This window comes from Acinonyx jubatus, chromosome F2 (assembly GCF_027475565.1).
Source record: "Acinonyx jubatus isolate Ajub_Pintada_27869175 chromosome F2, VMU_Ajub_asm_v1.0, whole genome shotgun sequence".
Taxonomy (NCBI): domain Eukaryota; kingdom Metazoa; phylum Chordata; class Mammalia; order Carnivora; family Felidae; genus Acinonyx; species Acinonyx jubatus.
Genome location: NC_069394.1, coordinates 28,609,080 through 28,631,612, shown reverse-complemented (window position 1 = coordinate 28,631,612; position 22,533 = coordinate 28,609,080). Strand labels below are relative to the sequence as shown.

The following is a 22,533-nucleotide window of genomic DNA, read 5'->3' as shown; positions in this document are numbered from 1 at the left end:
CTTCAGATTCATAGAATGTTTAAACCAAATTGCATCTAGAACTTACACTAGTAGCTCTGAAACAGATACATAGTGATAATGAAGTGGCTTCTTAATACCAACTGCTATGAATGTCTATTACATTCATAAGAAATATCTTCTTCTTTCTAAAACTTTAATTTATTTTTTTATTAAGCCTCACTATGAATGTGGTAAGAAGCTACATGTCTCATTCTAGTACTATTATATAATTCCTTTGGGCTCTGTTAGTGGATTTATTAGCTTAGACAGTTTTGACACTCTGCCATAAATATATATATATATATATATACATACACACATATACATACACACATATGTATATGTGTGTATGTATATATATATATTCACTCATTTTATATATATAAAAATCTCAGTCACTTTTCCAAAAGTCATTTCCGAAGTAGAATTTGTTTTGCATTAAGCAAAGATTTTTCAGGCTGAAATGTAAACCTGTTTCATTGGTATAAAATCCTTCTGAGATATTTTTGTATATACTTCATTTGTATTATATACTTGTGTCCTTAGTAAAAATAGAAGCACTGAGTTGTAAAAGCTCCTTAAGAGTTGATATATAACACTGCATAAACTAGATAGCTATTAAAGTTAAATTTACATTTTTAAATTACCAAATGCCTTCGGTAAAGCCTTTAAAATTCTGAACATGTAAATAGTGTTCCAGGTACAATATAGGCTCTTGGGTTCATAATTGAATTTTATTTCTCAATTATACTGTATCTATGGCTAATTGTTTTTAAAATAAATTTAATGTATAATGATGATTAACGGTATTGTTTAAAGTGTTGACTTTAACTTTGCATGTCAGTTCTAGAAGTGTTTTTTTAAAGGTGTTACTGTTTTAATATGCATACTTTCCTATGGAAGAATAATGTTGAACTTTTTCAGAATTTCCTAAATTTAACAAATATTAAATACTACTAAATATATGGTTATTATGATAATATAAAGATTTTTACTGTGCTGTTTTGGCTTTTTTCCTTCATAGAGCAATTCCTTCCTAACCTGAATTCCACTGTCCTTGGTGAAAACTACTTTGATAGAACCTACCAGATGCTTTACCTTTTGGTTAAAGGAACTATACCGGTTGAAATCCACACCACCGCGGTCATATTTGTTTCTTTCCAATTGCCTGCTGTTACAGAAGATGACTTCTATAGCTCTCATAACCTGGTTAGAAATCTTGCCTTGTTCCTGAAGATACCAAGTGACAAAATCCGCGTCAGCAAAATAATACAAGGGAAGAGTCTGCGGAGGAAGAGATCCACGGGACTCACAGTTGAATTGGAGATTGGAGATGCTCCTCTTCAGTTCATAAACAATGATACCACAGGTATGAAGAGTAGGTGTTTGAGAGAGAAGAATGTAACACTAGACCCACGATGACCCTACCAGGGCCTGGTAAACCTGCCCTCAGGAAATCCCACCAACCCCACATCCTGAACCCTGTAAGGGCCTAGAGACCCTTTTCCTACTCTACCCCTGTAATCCCAAACTGTTTTGGAATTATGAAGGAACTATAGCCTCTATTTTGTTATTGTAGCAATTAGTAAATTCAACAAAAGGATTTGAGCTAACACAGAAGATTTGAGAGGTGACATAAGGAAGTGACTTTATAGCTGAGAGATTAAGCATAAAAAGAATCAGTCTATGAAAAGAGAAAGGTAAGAATGTTCAAGTGTAAGGAAATGGGAAACCAAAAGAAACTCTCCTCTTCATAAGCTGAAAGGACTGTGGATGTTTCCTTAAGGAGAAGAGTAGGTCTTTGGAGATGCTGAGCTGTAGTAAAGTCACAGATTTACCCTAGCAAATGCAAAGGTGCGAGAATATGTTCTGTCTTTAATTCCTGTGACTGATCCAATCAGTGTCCCCAGCCGTCACCCTTTTCCCTGTCCCTTACTCTCCATACCCCCATTTTCTAGGTATCAGATGAAAATCAGCTCAGCTGTCACATCAGAGGTATCTTTGCTGCTTTAAATTATGTCCTTAGAGTGACTCACTTTGGGCATTTGGGTAAATGTTCAGCCCTTCAGATTTTTTCCTTTCTATCTGTTTAATTTGGTATCTGAATACCAAGGGGACTTTCCTGTCTTCAGACCTCCATGTGGCCTCTTGCTTTCATAGTCACTGCTATAGGGTAGGTGGTCACAAGCTTCTCTTGAGGTGCAACTGTACCGTCCTGGCCTCTTGGCATGCATCTCCGGCATGTATCCCCAACCATGCCATTGCCTCCAGTAATCAAGCACAAGTCTCAACTAGGCACACTCATCTCCAAAAAGATGAGACGTAGATCCCTGTCAGAGGAAGATTAGCATTGAGCTAATGAAGCTTAAGCTTCCAGGCCTTTCACTTGTACAAGTCATGGGAGGGACTTGAACTTTTAAGACTCTGGGAGAAGGGTCCATTTAATAATGTGGTCCAATCATTGTTATTATAAAAGTTGCAAAAATAAGCACTTTCCTTATTCGTTTTCTTAAAGAGAGTCTCCAAACTATATAAATTTTAGACTCAGAAAATCTGGATCTATCTGATCTCTGTCCAGCATCTTTTTCATACACACCTGGACTCTATCATGTATAAACCTGGGTACTGGGTAAAGTTCTCACCTTCTGTCTCTAGGGGACATCACTCATGGCTCAAGGAAAGCCCTACAACTTGGCAAAGAGGAATTTCACAGCAAAATATTGGGAAGTGGCAAGAAAGATGTGCATGTAGTAATACTCCTGGCTCTCCATGGCCTTCACATAGTGTCAGGATATCCAGGAATTCCCAGGTGTCTAGAAAGGGGTCCCTCAATGGATCCCTACAGAGGGGACCTCTCGATAAACAGATTGGTCAGGGATAAAAGCTCTTCAGGTTAAGGACTTTTGTTTCTTAAGGTGGCAGTTAGCAGAAATGGGTGCCTTCATGTGTCAAGCAGCCAGAGAAAATGTGTAAACAGTGCAGGCAGGTCAGACCTGCCACGCTGCACCAAAAACCAGCGAGGACGAGTGGTAATAGTAGTCTGTGGATATGAAGCACCTTTGTACTGCTACCCCTGGGTCACATGAGCCCTCATGCCTGGGAAGCCATCTTGGAGGAGAGTATATGGAGGGAATGGGGGGGAAGAAGGAGTCTGAAAGACTGAGCATTTATTCAGAGGGTCTAAGTCAACCAAAAGAGACCTGTTAAACTGACAGGACTGAAATTCCCTAGGACCACGATTTTGAAAGTGTTCTGTGAGATCAGCTGCCTCCTTCTTTGTGAGCACACTGAGCTTCATGGTTCAGCCTTAATGGAAGAAATGCAGTGCTCCTCGTCCTCAAGGCAGGACTCTGGATCTAGAAGGCACTGGATACCTAAGCACGAGGTGTTGTCAAGATTCAGAGTACACCAAAAATATCCTGCATAGAGTTGTTTTTTAAAAGATCACCCTGACTACAGTGTATAGAATGGAGTGGAAGAAGGAGAATGGATACAAGAAGCCAGTTTAAAAGTTGTTTTAGTAACCCCCTTCCCCCAATGATGGCTTTGACTACGATTTTGACAGTGGGGACAGAGAGATTGAGAAATCGGTAACTGATTATACAGTATGGGGGAGAAATGAAGTAGAAGAAGGGATCAAGCCAAAGTAGCAGGCTCTGACAAATAAGTATGATGAATAGAGGTGCCCCTTCTTAGGAAAGGAGCACTGTGGGGGCAGCAGGTCTACGAGGACCCGCCAAGCTAGACAAAGACAATAGAAACTACCTGTAGTGTTAAAATTAAACTTGAAAATCAAGGTCCAAAGCAAGTAACAATTTATGGGTAATGTAGTGTTAATTTCAGAACTTACTAGCAGAAATTGTATAGATTCGATGATGCTAATTATCCTTACATTAGAATTCTATTTTAAAAAAATGCTATGTGGCAATAAACTTGCATGACAGTGCTTCACTTCTTAACAAAGAAGGACATGGGAACGTATTAAATTAAGAAACATATTTCCCACTATGCTGTCATTCATTTTTCTTGTGTCTATTTTATCTACCTTTGGTTTTTCTTTAATTGCAGCTTAAAAACATATTCTCCAGAGTTCTCCATTTTCCTAAGCTCATTCATATGACTTTATCATGTTGAGCTCATGTGCAAAGAAAAAGCTAAAGCATTCCATAATTTGGATGGAGGAGTGCAAACAAAAACTAAAGTGAAAAACTTTCATAATGCTATATTCTTAGATCACATATGACATATTACTGTTTCCCCATAGGTCAGATGCAGTTATCTGAACTCCAAAAAATTGTTGGTTCTCTTGGACAAGCTGTAATTTCAGGAAAAACCAGTAGTATCCTTGGATTTAATATTTCTTTCATGTCTATAACCAATCCCATCCCCAGCCCAAGTGACTCTGCCTGGATTAAGGTAAGAAAGGGCAACTAGAAAAATATACCTTAGGTATTTAAAACATTGCTGCTTATTTCTTATTTTAACTCTTTATATTTCAATGCAATAATTTAGAGAGCATGTCTTTCTAATTAACGTTGGCTATTTTTAAATGTTTATTTGTTTTTTTTAACATTTATTTATTTTTGAGACAGAGAGAGACAGAGCATGAACAGGGGAGGGGCAGAGAGAGAGGGAGACACAGAATCTGAAACAGGCTCCAGGGTCTGAGCGGTCAGCACAGAGCCCGACACGGGGCTTGAACTCACGGACCGTGAGATCATGACCTGAGCTGAAGTTAGACACTCAACCGACCAAGCCACCCAGGCGCCCCAACGTTGGCTATTTTTAATGGTATACTAAAATGATAAAGTAGTTGAAAAAGGAGCATATCTTCTAAAAAATTATTTATTGGTATAAAATGTGATTTTCTTTGAATATTTATAACAGTGCTTCATGAATTTGATCAGGGGGAAATATTTTAAGAAAATTAATTTCACATATTAAGCATATTTTTACGCTTATTATTACATATTACACTTGGCCTAAGATGAATTTGCTACTGACTGTAATTTATCATGTGAAAACCACTTCATCACTCATGACCATTAATTTACAGGTGACTGCCCAACCAGTTGAAAGGTTTGCATTTCCTGTTCATCATGTGGCCTTTGTGTCCTCACTCTCAGTGATCACTCAGCCTGTGGCAGCACAGCCAGGACAGCCATTTTCTCAGCAACCTGCAGTAAAGGCAGTAGATTCAGATGTAAGTTATAACCCAGAGCTTTAACTGAGTGAAGGAATTAAGCTATAAATTCTGGAAGGTGAGCCAACTTCTGTAATCCTGGTATGCTGGCAACCTGAGGATTTCACTACCTCTTGAAAACTGGACTAAAACCTGTGGGTATAATATTTTACTGTTTTAAAAATGTTCCTTTTCAATGAACTTGTTCCACTGCCCACCCATATTTGTGAACTCCTTGTACAGGAGAAGCTTCTACAGATTTCAGATTTGTATTGAGGCATTTTAAATAATATAGTTTTGCATATCTTAAAAAAAAAAAAAGCATGGGAACAGGACAATTATAATTCTCTATTACTTTTTTCTTTTTTTTTTACATTTTTTTTTTTAAGTTTATTTATTTTTGGGACAGAGAGAGACAGAGCATGAACGGGGGAGGGGCAGAGAGAGAGGGAGACACAGAATCGGAAGCAGGCTCCAGGCTCTGAGCCATCAGCCCAGAGCCTGACACGGGGCTCAAACTCACAGACCGTGAGATCGTGACCTCGGCCGAAGTCGGCCGCCCAACCGACTGAGCCACCCAGGCGCCCCATCTATTACTTTTTTCTTTAGGGTAATTGTGTATCAGTTGGGATTACTTCACTGACTTTGAAGGCCATACTAAAGGACTCCAATAATAACCACATCACTGGTCTTAGTGGAAATACAACAATTCCATTCAGCAGCTGCTGGGCCAACTATACAGACCTTACTCTTCTTAGAACAGGTGAGTGTACTATTTTGGATCTTCACATATACATCCACAAATAGGGATAATTATAATTGAACAAAGCATTCTATAATACTCTGATCAATAAATTATAGAAATTGGAACACTATACCTGCCTTGTTTCAAAGAACATTTCAGATAACATCTAGCTTACAAAAGTATCCAAAACAAAATAGAAATTAAAATAGGAAAGGAAATTAAACAGATAATCTGAGGCTGTGCATCAAAATTATATCATGATTCATATTTTTATCCATTTGTTGATTTTTCTAAATTTTCACTAAATATGCATTACATTTATAATAAAAACAAGCAATACATAGATTTTCAAATTGAAGAAAAGGGAGGATAAGATAGGCTAATATAACTTTAATGCCCCATGCTGGGGTTCAGAGTTGGACTGAAAAGTGGGTTCTAAGCTTTCTGAAAGCCATTACAAAGGAGAAAACATAAGCATTATGATTCCACAGTGCCCATCAGGAAAAACCAGTAAACAAACCAGTTGTTGTGGAGAATTATAACTTGTTCTGAGATCAGAACAAATGTGTCCTATGAGTTTTCATAAAGTATACCAAATGAATCTGTATGAAGTGATATCTTCAATATTACAATAAATAGTTATAACTTCCACTGTGATGTTTCTTATATTATCGTTATACGGGTTGATGGCATAACTCCAATTGGTAAAAGCCTTCCTACTGAGGCCAAAACAGATTGTAGAGTATCTACTGGTGATAGATTGTAGAGTATCTAAAAGAGAGAAATCGATAAATTACTTATACTTGAGACAGGCTTCTGTTAATCTGTTTACTATTAATCTGGGCCCATTTAAGAACTTTATAGGCCCTAACTTCTGAAAAGTTATATTGGTACTCCCCACTTCTTACCACTGTTCTCTCACACATATATACATACTAAAGGTGAGAATAAAGGTAAAAAGTGAAGAGTAAAATAAGTAAAAGAAATTCCAATAATAGTCTGATTCTTTTCATATCAACTAAATATCAAAGACAAAAATCATTCCCCCTAATATCTTTTTTCTTATTTTTTACTTCTTCTTGCTTTGATGGTACCCTAAACCAGACAAGCTTGGTCTGCCTACTAGGCAGCAGTATCTCAACCCAGTGTTCGATGGGACTCAAATGAAAATGAGTTGTGATCCTAGACAGGTACCTAGAGTGCCCTATACACTTGCTGGTTAAGGGCAGAGCCTAAGTCTTTCTGAGTCAGTGTAAATGGTAGTAGGACTGGGATCCTCTTCTGGGAAGTGAGGCACTTAACAAGAACCCAGATGAAGAGAAGGTTGCCCACTGCCTCATGAAGGTGGACCCAAATGGTACCCAGTGGCAAAAACCAACCTGGACGCTATGTTCTTCAAAGTGCCACTTCCAAATAGCAATGTTCCAAAATAACCAGTATCACTGGAATGCTGAAACAATAATATAAGTTTTGGTGTTTTATTGTGATAACAAAATATCATTCCCCTTTTATACACTAAATTTTCCTTCCTAGTTCAAAGCTTCCCTCGAAGTATTTATCTGACTGCTATGGAGAACAGCCATTGCTTCTAATCTCTTTCTTGCTTGCTTACCTGCTGTCCTCCTTTCTTACTTTCATCAAGTGTACGGTCTCAGTTCTCTGGTTGTATATAGTAAGGAACACCAACGACAGTCATCTCTTCATTATCTTTAGATCAGTTATCTAATTGGTAGATTAACCACTATAAAATTGTAATAACAACAAAGCACATGAGAAAAAAATAACAAAGCATCGTTTTTGTAACTCTTTCTGGTAGGCAACCCCCATAGTTACTGGAAGTGGTAAATCCCCTTGCAGATCAGCCGAGAGCCTGACAGTGTGGCCCCACACCCTCTTCTACTTTTAGCTCAATAAGAAGCAAAGCAGGGGCCAAGATAGAGAGGAGGTATGGGTTGTGGTTTCTCACACAGAAAATGGGGATGTGAGAATTTAGTGAGAAAAGGGTGCAAGAAGAATAAAGTAAACAGCTGAATCTGCATCTTTGAGCAATCTGGATAAAAAATAGTATTCCTAGTGGATAACAACATTTGGGACATGTTTACCTGGCAACCTATATGATATAAAGTGCTTGTTTCTGTTCTTATTGCTACATAACACACCAGCCCCAAATCTAATGGCTCAAACAACAACCATTTCACTTGCTCACAACAGTGTGGGCCAGGAATTTGGACAGGGATGGCTTATATCTGCTCAGTGATGTCTGGAGCTTTAGCTGGGATAGCTTGACTGAAATCATATCCCTAAGGTTTTGATTCTGGATTTTAGCCAGGTTCTTCAGTTCTCCTGCAGGGAGTGGCCTCTCCACAAGGCTCTCTTGGGCTTCCTCACAGTACATATAAAACATACTGAAAATACAGTACATTTTAAGAAAAAAATACGCCTGCCACGAAACTTCAGTTTTTTTCAAACTGAAAAAGGAAAGACTTAAATACGCCATTGTCATGGATTGTAATGGTGGCAGAAAATTCTATAGAACAAGGACCGTCTGTCTTGAAAGTTACAGAATGCACTGGCATTGTTTGTGAAAGCACAATGAGGTCAAGATCTAACTATACTCTGAAAGAAAGGAAAGGAAAGGGAAGGGAAGGGAAAGGAAGGGAAGGAGAGGAAAGGAGATGGAAGGTAAGGGAAGGGAAGAAAGAAGGAGGGGGAGGGAGGGATGAAGGGACAGAGAGGAAAAGAAAGAAAACAGAAATTATTTTTTTAAAAAAAAGATAATAGAAGGAGAGGAATGAAAACTTCAGGGTTGGACAAGAATTGCAAACTCGGTGTGGTAGCCATTATTAATGACAGCAGGAGTTGTAGAAGCAATTATGTCAAGGAAAAATATATTGGTTATCTCATGTTCAAAACCGGGGAGATTTAACATATGGATTAAAAAATATTTGGATAAGCTTTTTATGTTCCACATTCTAAAAATATCTAAAAAGTTTCCTTAAGCTTGTCTGCATGGAAGTAAGAAGAAAGGGTCACAATCGTGCAACACAAAAATAGCATCTGACTTAAAGGAAGTGTGAAAAACAGTAAAATTGTTGAATCAAAATGGAGGGCATATGGTTTTTGTTGTACTATTCTTCCAACTCTTCTGTGATTGAAACTTTTCAAAATAAAAAGTTTAGTATTTCGGTATCCACCCCCATCTCCCTCAGCTGAGGCTGAGGCTTCTCTACTCCAGGTCAAGTATCCAGGGATGGAACAGAGGCTCAGTATTTTTACTTCCTTTCCCTACTGTCCCTCATTTTAAGCAGCCTCTCTCTAGTCCTGAGCACTAGGAAGATATCCCTAAGAAGCAAGTACTGATGCTACAGAAAGAAAATCTAGCCAGATTTCCCCTGCCCACAGTTGATGGGCAGTTGGAACTCTAACTCTGAGACCTCCTCTATGCATGTTTATACTTCAATGAATCTATTTGGCTCAATTTCCAAAAATACTTCATTAGGAATTATACAGTACTTTTAAGTCAATGAAAACCCAACTGGGTCTGTGTGAAAACAAATTATAAAAGGAAGTCAAATTCTATAATGATGTTTCTTCCTAGGAAAAAATTATAAGATTGAATTTATACTGGATGATATTGCCCGGGTGGAATCTGGGACTCTGAGTCTACCAGCACAGTCTGTCGCTAGTGGTGGTGGCACCAATGGTGGCAGCAGCAGCAGTGGCAGCAGTGACAGCAGCAGCGGCAAAGCATCGACTATGGGCACAGCTGCGCAGACAGTGATTGTAGTAATTAGCTGTCTGATGGGAAGAGTGTTGCTCTTGGAAACATTTATGGCCACAGTTTTGATTTTGAACATAAATCTAGGTAAGCATAGTTCATTTCTTATGTAATGTATGTATATGTCTCCACATACTGAGATTCCAGTAAATGTTTACTAAACAGAGATCAAGGGCACAACCATTGTGCATGGCACCACTGGGAACACAGAGACATGGTCTTGGCCATTGAGAAAGTAATAGCTTCAGTGGTGGAGATAAAGACAACCTTACAGGAAATGTTATTCACATTACATGACGGCATATGGGAATGTGGGGAATGAGAAGATAATGGTGGGCTCTCTTTCAGTTACAAGGGGCAGAAGCTCAGCTTGAATTGGTTTAGGCAGTAAAATGAACTCACTTAACTGAGAAGTCCAGTTGTGATTTCTGCTATAACTAGACGTAAGCACTCACATGATGTCATCCAAAAATTATGTCTCTCCATCTCTGGACTCCATGCTCCTTGATGGTAGTAGATTCACTCTCAGGCAGACTGACCACCCCCAAATCTCATGGCAGGGGTACCACCTGTGTCTTCATGTACGTTCTACCAGCCCGGCAGCTAATGCAGAAAGAGCAAACCTCTTTCTCAACACTTTCAGCAAAATCCCAAAGCAGTATCATTGACCTAGTTTGGGTTACACATCCATTCTTGAACCAATCACTAGGGCCACCGGGTGCTGTGTACCCCATCCCAGCTAATGCCAAGGTCATTTTTCTCATCTCTCAGGCTGATACTTCTTAGGCTTCTTTCCTTCAAGCTCCATGTCCCTTCAAGTTGCCCTATGTCCATCCATAATGTTACAGATCTGTTCCTCCTTTAAAGTCTTGGGGCTCCACTTACAACTTCTTCTTTTTTATTACTTCTTTCTTGAGCTTTTACAATAGCCTCCTGAATTCCCTGCTTCCGAACTCCTCACTTTCAGCCTATCCTCCATATAGCTGTCAGATTTATGACATGTAGTGATGTCATGTAGTGATTTGTCATGTCAGATCCTCAAAGATTCCTCACTACATGCAAATTGTAATCAACACCAAAGGTCCTGAAGTCAGTTTTGAAGATTTCCTCCTGTGACAAATCATTCCTAGAAAAGATTGTTGCCATCCTACGTATTCCCTCCCTTTGGGCTTTCTCTGCTCATGGCTAATGAGCTAATGCTCATGGCTAATACATGTAATTCTCTTCTCCCTTGTTCTCCAGTTATGCTTTGTTTCTACCATTATTATAGCCTTTCCTGTGGTATACTTGTATTAAACTTACACAAATTCAAATCTACCTTCCTTCACTAAATAAACTGTGAGTACTCAGAAGATAAGACGACATACCGTATTTATCATAGGTGCTAAAAATGTGGTTTAGTTGATTTTAAATATTAAAAGGGGGACAAGTCCTGCCTGCCAACATAGGAGGAAATGTTGAGTTGGGGTAATATAGGCAAACAGTAAAAAGCTTAGACTGGCAGGTATTAATCAGTTTGCAGTTGATCTAATAGGGGAATGATGAAGAGTTTCTGACAGATTAATGAGATGAAAGTATCACATAAAGAATACGGATAAGATTTAAGAAGATGAAAACGGTGCTAGAGATTGGTTGCACAGCAGTGTGAACATACCTAACACTACTTGTCCACTTTAAAAATGGTTAAAATTTGGGGTGCCTGGGTGGCTCAGTTGGTTAAATGCCCGACTTCGGCTCAGGTCATGGCCTCACAGTTTGTGAGTTTGAGCCCCATGTTGGGCTCTGTGCTGACAGCTCGGAGCCTGGAGTCTGCTTTAGATTCTGTGTCTCCCTCTCTTTCTCTGCCCCTCCCTTACTCACTCTCTCTCAAAAATAAATAAACATTTAAAAAAATTTTAAATAAATAAAAATGGTTAAAATTTTGTTATATGGATTTCACCCTGATTAAAAATAAAATTTAAAAAATCAGGATTGATCTATACAGAACCAATACAGATCTCCAAATATCAAAAGATGATAAATATTCTAAGTTTTAAGATACCTAATTAGATTCTTATATTTGAGTAATAATCAAAATCCAAAGAAAGATTTAAGAAGAATTTGAGATGGGGTAATAATTTAAAAGGATACTGAAGAATTTCAAGCAATAAAAGCCAAGACCATAATTTAAATTTAAACATAGATAAGGTCAGGATGAAGGGACACATTGAGGCTGGTTCTGGGAGTAGCAGAACAAACTGGAGGCTGGGGTTTCAAGAACAATGATCAAACAGGAATTATCTGTTCTTTCCTCTTAATGGCAGAAATTAATTAGGAGACAGCTGTCAAGGGAGAAGTGTGGTTTGAAGAGACTCAGTCCTGGCCTCTTATAGCTGAATAAGGGTGGGTTTAGAACTAAGGGACAAGAAGGAAATGATCAGCACACAAGTTATTGTATTTTTATGCGAGAATTCTAACAGAAGCAAAACCAGTTGTCCATTTTACAATAGCATGACAGGTACTACTTGAATTTGTTTCTTCTCAGAAGCATTAAACTATAAGGTATAAGTACTGCTTAGTATATCTTTGTGCATTTTGTATTTACTCACTAAATGCATTGTTTTCTAATTACCCTCACTGACTTTCAGCCTGCTTATTCCCAAAAACTTTGGGATTATATAAAATTCAGAAAATTCTATTTTCAAGTCATTAGTAAATAATATTGTTCCTGGCATTTTCTCCTCCCCCCCTTCCCCCCCTCCCTCCTTCTTCCCCTCCCCCCTCCTCTCTCTCCTCCTCCCCCTCCTCCCCCTCCCCTTCCTCCTTCCTCTTTTGAATGTTTATTTATTTTGAGAGCAAGACAACATGAGCAGAGGAGGGACAGAAAGACACAGAATCCAAAGCAGGCTCCTGGCTCTGAGCTGTCAGCACAGAGCCCAATGCAGGGCTCAAAACCACGAACCTCAAGGTCATGACCTGAGCTGAAGTCAGTCGCTTAACTGACTGAGCCACCCAACCGCCCCTATTCTTGGCATTTTCTTTAGGACTTTTTTTCTCCAGATAGAAAAATTAATCAACATCTTCTCCCTTGCTACTAAATAATCGCTCAGTAATCTATCCTTCAATTAAAACATAAAATGATTTAAACACCACTGTCCTAGTCTTGGGCTACTATAACAAAATACCACAGACTAAGTGGCTTTCTCATGGTTCTGGAGGCTGGAAATTTATTTCTCATGGTTCTGAAGGCTGGAAGTCTGAGATCACGGTGCCAGCATGGTGAGGTGAGGGCCCACTGCTAGGTCACTGATGGAGCCCTCACAGGATAGAAGGGCCTCAGGAGCTCTGGGGGTCTCTTTTATAAGAACACTAATCCCATCATGATGGTTCCACTCTCAGGACTTAAACACCTCCCAAAGGCCCCACATGCAAATACTATCTCATTGGGTGTTAGGTTTTCAATGTAGGAATTTGGGGGTGGGGTGCATTCACACCATACCAACTATTAATGAAATGAAATGCTGGGATTTTTATAACTTTGCATTCTGAATTAACACTTCTATTTGTAAGAAAGTCATGAAGTTCCACTAAATAAAATGACATCTTGAATGTGAAAAATACAAAATTTAAGCACCATTATTGTCTCTCCCCAGTTCCACAAAAAGAGTGCATTATTGATTCTAACAATACATGGTCAACTTTGAAATACTAATTTTTTAGTACTGCTTTTGCCCTATTAACCATACCATGAAATATTAGAAATTTTAAATGAATTAAACATATTTTAAACCACACTAGATGTTACTGCTACTTAAAAAAATATTTGTATTGTTTTCACGTTTCAGGATGCAACTAAAAGTGTGCTGTTGAGAAGAACAGGCTGAAAACAAAAACACAAGAGCTGCTTTTTACAAGCTATTTTATTGCACAACAAGAAAAAGCCTATAGCGTTTTCAAGAAAATAAGCGAAAAATATTTTTATAATATATAAAATGTACTAATTAGCTTTCATGACAAAAATCAAATTTCTTCAAAATATAAGTCTTTTGATTCCTTATACTCATATGTTCTTATTTCATTTAAAAAAAACTTTAAGAAATCTTTGATTTGGAAGCAGATATGCCACCTCCAAGTTGCTATACCTACAAATCATAGAGTCCTTTATGTGTGCAAGAGCTTGTCTACTTTTGACTTACCCACTTTTAGATCAGATTGGAAGCATTTTGAATTTGTGTATGTACTGGGGGATCTGACTTCCTTTATCCATTCATGACGCTCTGATTTCCAATGATCTAAACCATTCTAATTTCTTAGGATTTTGGAGAAATGAGATTTGTTTTATACCTTTTTCAGACAAAGTTGCTGATTTTCAGATCTATAGTAATCCTAGAAATTCTAGATTGCCCTGGATTTCTGGGCCTGCCAAACCCTGGCTGCCATTCTAAGAGTTTTTGTTGTTGTCTCTGAGCAAACTTTTGGAAAAAGCCCAAATTATCTCTGCTTACATTCTTCCCACTCAAAAATGCCTCAGCTATGAGTGTAGCTTCCTACAACCCCATGCTATAGCACAAGAAATGCGTATTTTTAAGAGAATAAAATAAGGGAATGCAAAAAAAAATCATAATTAATGTAGATAAGTTAACCAAAAGCTCTCATACTATGAAAATTGTACTTTTTACTCAGAAAATTCTAAAGGAAATGCTTAATTTTGAGGAAGAACTATCAATAAAGGCATTGTAGCTATCTCCAGAGCAAGAAAAGCTGATATTCAGAAAAGTTACCTTCCAGCAAGTAACACTAAGGAAGCATGGGAACAGCTGCGAACATTCAACAAATTTCAGACCTTTCTCTTCTGTCTGCCATTTCCTAGTATATTCACCCCACATCATTGTTAATCTTGGTTAAGAAAAATAGTAAACATTTGCCAGGTAGCAAATCCAAATATCTTTGTATAAATCTGGCATTTTGTTCAGTCAAACTGAACAAATCTATTTAATCGAATCTATCTATCTAGTCAAATCTATTTAGCATTTACTAGATACGAGACATTCTAGTGAGAAGACTACAGGGAATAAGATGCTGTCTCTACTTTCTACCAGCTCACAAAGTAGTTGGGGAAATAGTCCTGGAAAAGGGTAACACTGATGCAAAACAGTATGTGAGGACCACAGCTCAAGGGTGATGCCTGAGATGAGTGTTGAGGAATAAAGCATGAGATGAACCAAGGAAGGAAGAGAGTCCTGGCAGAGGTGTGGTGGCAAGAACGAAGGCTGGAACACCAGTAGATGGTGAGTTCCTGGAAGGCAGGGCACTCCTTATGCAGCATGTCTTCCTGCCATGTAACAAAACATCCAGCACTAGTAGATCCTGATTCGCTGTTTAGTGGACAAACGAAGCATGGAATGTGGGGAAATCAGCAAGCGGTCTGATGTTACTGGAACACCAATCTGACATAAGGAACGGCACCAAACAAGGCTGGAAGGAGAGACAACAGTCTTCTGTGCCATGCCATCAGAAGAGCTTGGATTTATTTTGTAGGTCCTAGGGATGCAGTTTTAACTAGGTATTAAAATAAAAGTTTTGGCTAGGACACATTTTAAAGGGGGGGGGGGGTACCAAACAAAGATGTACAACCTTTTTAAGTAGGTAGCCCAGAAGAGTAGATTGGAGGATTTTTGGAGAGCAGTTTTTTGGAAATAGCTATGCTGAGAGACCCTTTGCAAAGGGGAAGGATTGGATGTACTAGCTCGCAATGCCAAAGCAAGAGACAAGGATTTTAATTAGGCTTATGGAAGCTCAGAGGTTTGAGGCACACAATGGATTTGTGTCGGACTCATTGCTGTTAAGAATCCTAGACAAAAAGGTTTTAAATAGCCTTCATTCATAAGCTGGCCACCTTTTAAAAAAAATGTTTCTTTGAACAATGCTGTCTTAGAAATTCATTTTTAATTTTTTAGAAATACTTTTTTAATGTTAGAAGTGGCTATTTACTGGTATATTAGGATTGTTCTATCCACGATGTGAAAAATTCCTAAAATAAATACAATGCTTCCACTTTGCTCAATGTAAGGAACAGGATAAGTTAATAAGAAAGAAAAAAAAAAGAATGTCTTCCTATATTTCTGACAAGTAAAACATTTATGCCTTGTACTACTGTTTCTACTCTTTTCTAAGCTCTATGACTTTTGATCATTGCAGTGACTCCCAGATGGTGCATCTACTACTACCACTGCGGTGCCTGAGTGGCTCAGTCGGTTGTGCGTCCGACTTTGGCTCAGGACATAATCTCATGCGGTCAAAGCCCCTCATGGGGCTCTATAATGACAGCTCAGAGCCTGGAGCCTGCTTCAGATTCTGTGTCTCCCTCTCTCTCTGCCCCTCCCCCACTCAGGCTCCATCTCTCTCTCTCTCTCTCAATAAACATTAAAAAAATTAGAATACTACCACTAACAATAACAATAAATAAAGATTCACCACATGCTTACTATGTGTCAGACATATGCTGAGTGTTCTATGTGGACTCTTTCCTTACAATAACCCTGTGAAGTCATTGTCCCCTTTTCCAGATGAGGACACTGTTGAAACCTAAAAAGATTTAATAAAATGCCCCAGTTCACAGAGCTTCCAATGGTAAAGCTAGGATTCAATCTACCTCCAGAACCAAGTGGCAACATTTCACTGCTTTTCACTTTCCTTCAAGCACTGGAAAGTGTTTAATTCTGAAGAAGTTTTTCATAAAACGTATTTATGTCTAAGACACAAATTCTAGGTTTATACTTTATGACCTCTATGGCCTCAGGCACGTTCTTAGTTTTTCTCATTCTCGGTTTCTTCACACGTAAAATGTGGAAAATATCTACCTTGCGGTGTGGTATTTGAGGACTGATGATAGCATGTATATGAAATTCAATAACAGTGCCTAACAGGTGGTAGGTGGTAAATGGTAGCCACTCTTGCTATTTTTAGTACTATAATGTTGCCTATATCATGTCAATCCCTGGCCCAATAAATCATTAGGCTTCTTATTACACCAGAACAAGGTCTAGCATGTAATAAACACTGTGAGTGTTAATTAAATAGACTCTTGGGCTGGGCACAGACCACCTAGAATAAAGACTAGTTCCCCATCTCCCTTGCCATTAGGAATGACCAACTTTTGTGTAGTAAGTTATAAAACTGGAAATAATCTTGTGGAATATTGTAGGAACTTAAAAACTGGCTGTTACGCATCGCTTTGCCTTTTCTTCATCCTTTTCTGCCGTGTGGAACAAGATGTGTCCTTGGGCCAGGGAGACAAAGGCCAGCCCCTGAGTGCTCAGTTGCAAGGAGCTTGAGTCCCCGACAATGTGGTGCCCTATACCAGCCCTTGCTCTTGCAGGGTTTCCTTGTTACTTGGCAGAAATACTAAACCTAAACGATGTATCTCCTGGTTTCAGAAGATTCTTGAAAGAAACAAGAGAACAGGGAATTAATCCTTCCCATCCAGGGATGTGGGCAGGGATAATACCAGGGCAAGAGAATAATTTAAAATATCACGTATATCTTTGAAGTTTTTGCCTGTATCCTCCAAAACAGAAGTGCTTAAACCTTGATCTGAATCCATTGCATATTTGGGTTAGGAAGCCTACCTGAAACAGGTGAACCATCACACTTTTCTTCCATTTCGTCAGTGGGCATTTTCAGCTTCTTCAGGCCAGTACCAGCTGCCAAGAAGTGTTCAACTTCCAATGAAGGAAACACTCACCTCTCCAGAGAGTAGCTACAAACACATTTGTAAGACCAAAAGGAAAAGTACCTGCTGTAGGGGTTACAATAAGTATTTGAATACTTGTGGGCAATCTGACCAGCTGTAACAAGCCTCTAGCTGTCTTACTTACAGGTCCTAATAGACTACTCTAATTATGATGATCAGATTATTCTAAAATTAGATAACTCCCTATGAAAAAACTGTTCTTTCAGGCATTCTGTGTACCCATGACAAGCTGATTTTATTAGAGAAGTTCCTCCAGGGTAAGTGTTCTTTATGCTTTTCACTTCTCTAACATGCTTAGCACACGCTGTGCCGATGGTCAGTGTTGAATAAACTGTTTCATTAAACAAATGAGTAGGCTGCACAATGAAACTTTTCCTCTACAAGATTTTTGAGATAAACAAGTCCTTCCAAAATATTATAGAAATTGCACTTTATCTTCACTTACTGCCTTAACATTTCAAATAACAGTGTATAAAATTCACATCCAGTTAGACAACACAAATTGTGGTTGCTATGGTAATGGGCTCAGAGCCTATGAGCAGAAAAAAATAATTCCTTTTGACCAAGATATTTATTTGTGTGTCCAGTTACGTGGCAAGAGTATTTTCCTTTGGCTTTTCTTTACAGTAATTTATTCAGGCAGATGACCTTTTATGCATACAAGTTCTCCCTAGGAAGAGAGAAAATAAATATATTAAGTTTTTATATTGAAACAGTATATACAGTATATATATACAGAGAAATGTTTTTAACAAGAATTGATGGTATGTCTCACATTTTAAAGGGCCAGACATGGTCATAGGGGGATCCAGGAGCAGCAATTTGAAATGAAGAGATTAAAAAGCAACAATCAAGACACATGTCCTTCCAAGTGAATTTGAATTGATGGACAACAGCAAATCTCTATTTTGAACAGGACCTTTATTGTGAAGAAGCTTTAAAAATATTTATATTAATCATACAGCAAAGTCCAAGCTAATTTAGAGGAAAGAAAAAAATAAAATACAAAAGACTAGTTAGAGATGATTATGAGAATTCTGGTGTGCTAAAATGATAGATACTGAGAAGAAAGAATGGACAAAACTTGGTAACAGATACTATTAGAAGCACAATATCCCAGAAGTAGTGAGGAAAAGCATGGAGAAGGTAGGGTTGTAGGTGCTTTCCTTGTAACAGCTGTTTTCACGTTCTGTCTTTATTTTTTTTTAAGTTTTCATTTATTTATTTTGAGAGAGAGAAAGAACGAGAACGAGTGGGGGAGGGGCAGAGAGAGAGAAGGAGAGAGAGAGAATCCCAACAGGCCCTGTACTGTCAGCCCGGAGCCTACTGTGGGGCTCAAACCCATGAACTGTGAGATCATGACCTGAGCTGAAATCAAGAGTCAGATGCTTAACCAACTGAGCCACCCAGGCACCCCTCCCCTTCTGTTTTTAAAATCAAAAGGGCAAAGGAGTTGAGGAATGTACTCAGAATGTAACTTTAAAATTTAGCATTCCTTCTTCTTTCCCCCTTTTTATATGTTACTAACAAACATGTCTATTTCTGGCTGCTGGTAACAGAAAATTCACTCCTCTTTTTCCTGGAAGCACTATGCCCTGCTGTGAGCTGAAAGAAGATTCTGCTAGACTTGAAGATGATAAAACTTCCATTGACCTTATTGCTTTGTTTCCAACACATTTCCACATACATTATGCCACTTAGTTTGCAAATTAAACCTATAAGGCAGGAATTATTAATCTAATTTTGCAGATGAGAAAACTAAGCTCAAATGTGTTTAAGGCTGAAGCCACAATGTCCATCATGCTACAGCTGAATGAATTAGGCTTTCATTGTTCATTCAGTGTTGTTTCATTTTTAAGTTTTCAATTCACATATGAAACAGATTGTGTTATAAACTGTTACTTTATATTGGTTGTTGGCATCTTAACACATTTACCCTTAGAAATAATAAATGGCCTTACATTTCCAGATCTCAGATCACATCTACTTAACTCATAATATAGGTGAACTATATTACAGCTCTAATAACAACATGGACATTAGCCAAAGAGGTATTATGTTGTTGAACCTCACTACTGGAACACAGAAGTGAAGAGTTAAGGGTATCTTTTTATTTGAATCCATTTTCCTTCCTTCCTTCCTTCCTTCCTTCCTTCCTTCCTTCCTTCCTTCCTTCCTTCCTTCCTTTTAGAGAGAGAGCACAAGTGGGAGAGAAGGGTAGAGGGGGAGAGGCAGAGAGAGAGAGAGAGAGAGAGAGAGAGAGAAATCTTAATCAGGCTCCACACTCAATGCAGAGCCCAATGCAGGGCTCAATCTCACAACCACGAGATCATGACCTGAGCCAAAATCAAGAGTGGATTGCTTAACTGAGTCACCCAGGTGCCCCTGAATCCATTTCTAATAAAAGACATGGATTATTTTCTCTATTCCTATCCAGGCCTCTTCTAAAGGTTAAGTTGTTTAACCCTAAATTATTCTTAAACCTTGGGTCTTCCTGTATTTAGCAATAAAAATTACTACCAATTGAATATACTATAGTAATATTTGTGATGGAAAATATTTAAATCCTTCACAGAAAGTCAGTTTTCCTTTAACAGAAAATAAGAAAGCTGCTTCAGACTTTTTGTTTTCTCTATTAAGCAACTGATATTATGTATTAAATGGTGATGATGGATATTAAAAAATAAGTTATAATTTTCCAGAACATTAAAATGTATTATTTTGAAAGCAAGCATGATTATCTAGAATAGAAAGATCAATAAAACAATCCATTAAGATTATCATCAGAAAATCCTTTGCTTTCAAACGTATCTATTCAAAACTGTCACTCTGTGAGCCGCAAGGCTTTGTTTTGCTTGATTGAGAAATGAATGTGACTTTATAATCTGTATTCAACCACGAACAGCTGCTCATTAATAAAAGGCCATTAAAGTCCAAGTCAGAACAGCAGGTCTAAAATTATGCTTGAGGAAAAAAACCATCCCTTTAGTGAAAAGACAGAATTGGGTTGGGGAGATCTGGAAACACTGGGCTGTGTTTGCAAGGTCTGCCCTAACTACTGGGCAGGGATGGGAGGACAGTTGACAAAACACTACTCAGACCCACATGGAGAACTCAGAACAACAAAGCCCATACAGGCTTTGAACTGGGAGATTAAATGGTGAGCTGCAAGTTGATAAAAGTGAATAAATCAAGTTGGTGATTAGGGATTGGGCAGGGGCAAATCAGAAGCCTCAAAATGGGCAAAGTGTCTGAACACAGAGCAGGTAGAATTAACTGCAACCCATGGAAGACAGGCAATTCAGAAAATTTTTCATATACCAAGTCTATGCCTTATCCTCCTCCCACTTGACATTTGGTGGTCCCTATCCCCACCCCACCCAAGCCTTGGGCGGAAGACTGGACCTCAAATTGCACACTCCCAAAGGATGGTCCCCATGCAAGATCCCAAGTTATTGGCAGCTGTGATTCCCAATTACAGAATTACTAGTCAACGACTGAAGATGATTTTAAATGTGATTTCATAGGTATTTTCAAAGTAAACCAAGTCTGCAATCTTTAACAAGTTTTGTTATTGTGTTGGAAAAGAAATATTCAGTAACTAGTTGTTTCTAGAAAAATATATACCTTTTGTTTCATTTGGAAATGGCAAATTTAATTTAAAAAACCCTTAAGAATAAAAAATATCATAGGGATATGATAGTTTGAAGCAAAGATATGTGTCTAAGAAAAAACATTTTGAAAATATGTTTTTGTCAAGATGTAGGCTATTTTGGATTATTGATTAGGGGAATCCCAAAAAAAAAATTGGGGGATTTTGCATTGTTAGGATATAGGCATTTGAAGAGATTAAGGTTAGAATAGGTGTTTACATTTTTTTTTTCAACGTTTATTTATTTTTGGGACAGAGAGAGACAGAGCATGAACGGGGGAGGGGCAAAGAGAGAGGGAGACACAGAATCGGAAACAGGCTCCAGGCTCTGAGCCATCAGCCCAGAGCCTGACGCGGGGCTCGAACTCCCGGACCGCGAGATCGTGACCTGGCTGAAGTTGGACGCTCAACTGACTGCGCCACCCAGGCGCCCCTAAAATAGGTGTTTAAAAGACTGCAGAGGATTTAGTGGGTTTACGGAGGTACAGTAACTGGGAATGATGATGAAATAGTGTACTAGTAGTATAACAGCAGCAGCTGCAGTAATAGCTATTGTCTATGTATGCTTGCCGTGTGCCAGGCTCTGCCCTAAAGAGCTTTGAACCGGTTAGCCATCCTATGAAGTAGGCACTATTATGTGCACAGGCTGCTTTCAAGCAAACAGACTTGAGCAATGGAGTATAAAAAGGGTCCACAGAGACCCCCTGGCTGAATACAGACAGGCCCATCAAGGGTTCCACCTCAAAATATCCATAGGCCCTAACTGACCAATGGGCTACTTACAAGTAGGCACAATTACCAAAAAAGGGAGAATTCAGTACTTCACCATACCTCCTTATCTTCCCCCCTTTAAAAACAGTCTCAGGGACACGTGAGAGGCTCAGTTGGTTGAGCATCTGCCTCTTGACTTTGGCTCAGGTTATGATCTCAGGGTCCTGGGATGGAACCCCATGTCAGACTCCATGCTGGGCTTGGAGGCTGCTTAAAAATGTCTCTCCCTCTGCCTCTCCTCTGCTGTGCTGTGTTGTCCCCTGGCTCCCCTGTGGTGTATTCGAGAAAGTTCTATCTCCTTTGTTCTGCCTCATACACATTTTTTCACCTCCAGGGCCATTGTCCATCTGATCCTGTCTCCACATTTGGGGGCTCCTATCCAGTGGTGAGACACCCCATTATGGTCATGTTACTGATGAGGAAACTGTGAAATAATGTATCCAAAGTTACATAGAATCATTCTAGAGCAAAAGTTATAAACATACAGTTCATCTCTTGGGGATAAACAAGTTAAATTACAAGAAATGTGGTACGGATTGAAGTGGGAAGGGTACTTACAAAGTAAGTGGGTAGGTGAGTGCTGGTTAGGTGACTTAAATGATTGTAGTAAAAAAGAGATAAAAAACCAAAACAAAACACGAACTGCTTTCAGCCTCTGACCATATAAACTATT

The 22,533-nt window shown here is 38.7% G+C and overlaps 1 protein-coding gene and 1 long non-coding RNA gene across 8 annotated transcripts in view; one reads left to right on the top strand and one right to left on the bottom strand.

Moving 5' to 3' along the window:
- PKHD1L1 (PKHD1 like 1) overlaps positions 1 to 13,743 on the top strand; it is a 157,540-nt gene extending 143,797 nt beyond the window's left edge. For 5 of the 6 annotated variants that reach the window (XM_015070425.3, XM_053208108.1, XM_053208109.1 and 2 more), the window contains 6 exons: positions 1,025 to 1,369; positions 4,265 to 4,416; positions 5,057 to 5,203; positions 5,792 to 5,945; positions 9,526 to 9,792; positions 13,530 to 13,743. In XM_015070425.3, coding sequence (XP_014925911.3) covers positions 1,025 to 1,369; positions 4,265 to 4,416; positions 5,057 to 5,203; positions 5,792 to 5,945; positions 9,526 to 9,792; positions 13,530 to 13,540 — 1,076 coding nt within the window. In that variant the 3' untranslated portion in view covers positions 13,541 to 13,743. The remainder of the gene's footprint in view (positions 1 to 1,024; positions 1,370 to 4,264; positions 4,417 to 5,056; positions 5,204 to 5,791; positions 5,946 to 9,525; positions 9,793 to 13,529) is intronic. The other variant, XM_053208110.1, reaches the window with a different exon arrangement.
- LOC128312781 (uncharacterized) lies at positions 4,828 to 19,556 on the bottom strand. Of its 2 annotated transcripts, none has more exons than XR_008292497.1 (2): positions 17,313 to 19,556; positions 4,828 to 5,177 (listed from the first exon to the last, which is right to left on the bottom strand). It is a non-coding gene; the product is annotated as an uncharacterized LOC128312781 (long non-coding RNA). The 2 variants fall into 2 exon arrangements; XR_008292498.1 differs by lacking the exon at positions 17,313 to 19,556 and adding an exon at positions 7,540 to 10,885.
- Positions 19,557 to 22,533: the final 2,977 nt, after the last annotated feature.